Raw genomic sequence first — 5,000 nt, 5'->3', positions numbered from 1 at the left:
ATAGACCATTAGTCATAATGTTATCACACTCACACACACACACACACACACACACACACACAGCACACACACACACACACACACACACACACACACACACACACACACACACACACACACACACACACACTCACACACACACACACACACACACACACAGCACACACACACACAGCACACACGGCGTTTCTTCTTAATTGATTCTGTTCACATCACTGCAACAGCAAACAGCCAGAAATCGTCTCAAGAACCGGGGCAACTCAAAGATAACTATTGGATAACAAAAAGGGTAAATATTCAGAAGACTGAAGAATTTATCTAATCTAATCTGAACAGATGAGCGATTGTTTCTAACTAATGCGCTAATAGGCGTTACTGGTCTGATGTGGGACACGACTCTGTAGACTCCGGCAAAGCAAATACCGCCCTGGCTGAGCTAAGTTACGCTAGTTTTAATGCTAATACAATAATATTATAATGAGTGATAGCAGGCAAAGATATTATGATGCACTCCTGGTACGTTAAGGGCCCATTCGCGCTAGAAACGGTGGGAGTGTCACTGAAACGGTGTGTTCTGTAGCCCCCAAATGTAGCACAAGTAGACTTTATATTTCACTGGTACTGTTTTCAGTTAGGTTGATTATAGATCTTGACATTTCCGACCGTACTTAAAGGTGCCGTAGGTAGGGTTGTGAAGATCCAGGACTTGAACAATCGACAACTTCTCAGTCCCTCCCCCCCTTTCTGCTAAATCCCAAAACGGTCTCCTAAGCCCCTCCCCCCACAAGGGAGAATGAATGTGCATGAGCAGTGATTGACACACAGTTAGACACGCCCCCTGGCCCTGATTGGTGCATCTGAACAGGGAGCAGTGGATTTTTGCAAATCACACTACAGGCTGCAGGTGGAGCCAGAGGAGCTGGATTTATTTTAAATGACCTGCTTCATGTAGTTCTACTGGAACATAGGGTCAGTTTCAGCAAATATGACAGAAAGTTAGTTTTATAAGTCTTACCTACTGCACCTTTAAAGGCAGCTTTATTTCATGTATTTCCCGGAGAAAGAGAGATAGTAAAGAGACGGAGGGACTGAGGAAACAGCTGTTCCACAAACAAACTCCCGGGCAGTTCAGAGCTTGTGTTTGGTGTTTTAAAAACGTTCTTGTGGCAGCAATAGAGGCAGTTATGTTTCCTGTTTCCTGTTTCCTGTACGGGACTCTCACAACGCCTCAAAACACACCAACAAGTCTGATCTCTGGTCAGTGTAACCGGCGATCAGACTTGTCGTTGTGGTTCGAGGCGTTGTGAGAGTCCCGTACAGGAAACAGGAAACATTGCTGCCTCTATTGCTGCCACAAGAACGTTTTTAAAACACAAGCTCTGAACTGCCCGGGAGTTTGTTTGTGGAATAGCTGACTGTTCCCTCAATCCCTCCGTCTCTTTACTATCTCCGTGAAATTAAGCTGCCTTGAAGTGCGGTCGGAAATGTTGAGATCTATAAACTAGAGATGCACCGATAGACCGGCCGGTGACCGGAATTGGCCGGTTTTCACGTGCTCGGCCATGACCGGCGACCGGCAGGTCAGTCTGACATATGGTGATTTCATGCCAGTCAACGCTACAACTAACTGACAACATAAGTTATACCAGTTACAGTTCTCAAGGACGCACGCACACACGGACGCCACAGCACGGACGCCACAGCACGGACGCCACAGCACGGACGCCACAGCACGGACGCCACAGCACGGCCTCTTTTTCCTTTCTCTCAACTTCTCCGCCGTGTGTGGCACGTACCCGCTCGCGGTGTGAAGGCGTGTCGGCGCTATTCTCCCACATGTAGGAACCTGGTGAATTAACCTGCAACATGTCAGCTGTTTGGGAATTCTTCAGCGTGTGTGCAGAAGATAACAAGTTTACAATATGCAACACCTGCAAGGAGAAAGTAGGGCGTGGAGGGACGACACCAAAAACCTAAATCACATTTCTTTAGTTGGATATTGGACGTGAAAAGAAGGAAATGGTTCCAACATTGCTCTTTAGATGTGTGTGAATGTCCCACACCAGGAGTAATTTATATAGTTCTATTTTATAGTGATCTATTATCTGTTCAACACATGTTCTATTAAAGAAAAGATAGAAAATAAATACGTGTGTGTGCTGTAAAGTGGTTAGAAAAAATCGGAAATCGGGATCGGCTAAAATCGGTATCAGCTGGCCTAACTCAAAGAAAATCAGAAATCGGAATCGGCCTAGAAAGTTGTAATCGGTGCATCTCTAATATAAACAATGTGACTGAAAACAGTGACTGTAAAATATAAAGGGGTTAAAGAACACAACTCGGCTCCATGTTAGTGCACACTGGAGCGTTTTGATTCAGACGTTAGCGACGAGTCTGCTGTCAGAGGGTTGACTGGACATGCAAATGAAACGCAGATTTATGGCGCTGTGGTTTGGAAGAGTCTCCGGAGGTCTGCGAGGGGATTTGTTAACGTTTAAAAGTTCTTACCGTGAGCGTGTGAACACCTCAACGGCTCACAGTCGCTGCCAACGGCCTGCAACGTATCAGAGCCTTTTATGGACCAACTCACTGAAACACAGCCACACACACGCACACGCACACGCACACACACACGCACAGCGCCACACACACACACGCACACACACACACACACACGCACACACGCAAATGCACACACGCACACACACACGCACACACGCAAATGCACACGCACACACACACGCACACACGCAAATGCACACGCACACACACACACACACACGCACAGCGCCACACACACACACGCACACACACACGCAAATGCACACGCACACACACACACAGCCACACACACACACACACACACACACACACATACACACACACACACACACACACACACACAGCCACACACACACACACACATACACACACACATACACACACACACACAGCCACATACACACACACACACACAGCCACACACATACACACGCACACACAGCAAAACACACGCACACACAGCCACACACACACGCACACACACACACACACACACACACACACACACACAGCCACACACACACACACACACACCCACACACAGCCACACACACACACACACACACACACACACACACACACACACACACACACACACACAAGGCTGTGATCCATCTAAAATCTTGGACTCGGTTTCAGTGGAAGTAGGATACTCCTTTAGGGACTATTATCTAACACTTAAAATATAGGAGCTAAACATAAACATGCACACACACACACACACACACACTTGGAGAGACATCAAACAATCCTAATGTGGCCTCTGGTTGCCTGCTAGTTTGACGTTTGCTGCTCACACTGGATGCACTGTTACAGAAGAAGCAGAACTAGGTGACACAAGCGGAAGAAAACTGCTAAAATTAGACTGACAACTAAAACTTCTGTCAGATTCAAATTCTCCCCAAAACAAAAGTGCACCAAGTAGAAAAACAGCAGATTTTAGATGCAAGTCCTCTGCATTTGCTGCTCCAGAATCTTTATGCACACATATTTAGTTGAGCATCAAAGTGTGTGTGTGTGTGTGTCCTTGTTTAACTATACTCATGGGGTCCAAAAACCGGGAGTCCAGTATACTTGTGGGATCCTGACAGCTTTGTGGGACCAAAATGCTGGACCCCACAAGTTCAAAGGTCTCTTTGAGGGTTAAGACTTGGTTTTAGGATTAGGGTTAGAATTAGGTTATGGTTAGGGTGAGGGTTAAGGTTAGGCATTTAGTGGTGATGGTTAAGGTTAGGGTAAGGGACTAGGGCAGGGGTATTCAACTAAATTTTAAAAAGGGGCTAGGGAATGCATTATGTCAATGACGGGTCCCCACAAAGATAGTGAAACAAACGTATATGTGTGTGTGTGTGTGTGTGTGTGTGTGTGTGTGTCTGAGTGTGTGTTTGGGACCACACTGCTATACTTTACACACAAACACAAACACACACACACACACTGAATCTAACTTCTACCATGTGCATCGACAGCAACAGACACACACACACACACACACACACACACACACACACATACACGAACAGCTGGAGATGAAAGTAGCGTGTGGTGAAGCTCTTCTTTGATCAGTGTCTGAAACACACACACACACACACACACTTTTCTAACTGGACACATCAGAGCCAACAACGGTTGGACAGAGAAAAACCCAAACAGAGCCGAGTGTGACCCAGGTGACAAACTCTCCTCCTGATTGGTCGAGGACACAAAGAAATGAACAAATAAGCTCTCTCTGTTGGTGGAGAAGTGTTAAAAAGAGAGGCTGAGCCCTGGCGTGTTGGTGTGACTCCGCAGCCTCCGAGGCCGGCGAGGTTTAAGGAAAGCGGGGGACCTACCGCGGCTGAGCACGCCTCCGTCGTCGTGGCAAGGAGGCGAGTCTCTACGGAGGGGCGAGGCCTGTGGGAGGAGGGAGGGAGCGAGACAGGAAGGAGGGGGCGAGCAGGGCAGCGAGGGCGGGGCTACGACCAGGAAGTGGGCGTATAGAGCGTGTAAGTGCAGGAAGGTGGGGGGGGCACCGATGGCGAACCAAGTACAGCAAGGCAAACAGCAATATCACCAGGGAGAAAAGATGCCAAAAATATGGAGTTGGTGAGGAACAACAACAGTGCGATCAGTGAGAGGGACACACGGGCAGGCAGAGCAGATGGAGTTCACGAAAAAAAGTCATGCAGCAGAACAGTGAGAGGAGAAAATAGACCGAGAAAAAGAAGAAAAACACATATATCGGAAAAAGAAAAGATGTGAAGAGGGGGAGACGACAACACGTAACACAAAACGGCACAAAAACAAAAAGATTAGTGGCAGTTCACTTCACAGGTCACTCTGACATGCTGTTAGCATCGTGTTAGCGTCATTAGCAGTTAGCATAACATTTCACAAACACAAAGCAGGGTTCAACGGTAAGTCTTAGTTTCCACTTGTCCGGTCGGGCAAGTGGAAAC

At 47.3% G+C, this 5,000-nt stretch overlaps 1 protein-coding gene across 2 annotated transcripts in view; it reads right to left on the bottom strand.

Annotated features, from left to right (window-relative positions):
- Window positions 1-5,000, bottom strand: part of lrch1 (leucine-rich repeats and calponin homology (CH) domain containing 1) — a 112,479-nt gene that overhangs the window by 15,281 nt on the left and 92,198 nt on the right. For both annotated transcript variants that reach the window (XM_036004488.1, XM_031280509.2), the window contains exon 17: window positions 4,395-4,517. In XM_036004488.1, the coding sequence (XP_035860381.1) occupies window positions 4,395-4,517 (123 nt within the window). The remainder of the gene's footprint in view (window positions 1-4,394; window positions 4,518-5,000) is intronic.

Source organism: Sander lucioperca, chromosome 8 (assembly GCF_008315115.2).
Source record: "Sander lucioperca isolate FBNREF2018 chromosome 8, SLUC_FBN_1.2, whole genome shotgun sequence".
Classification (NCBI taxonomy): domain Eukaryota; kingdom Metazoa; phylum Chordata; class Actinopteri; order Perciformes; family Percidae; genus Sander; species Sander lucioperca.
The sequence above is the reverse complement of the archived record's forward strand: the minus strand, read 5'-3'. Positions and strand labels throughout refer to the sequence as shown.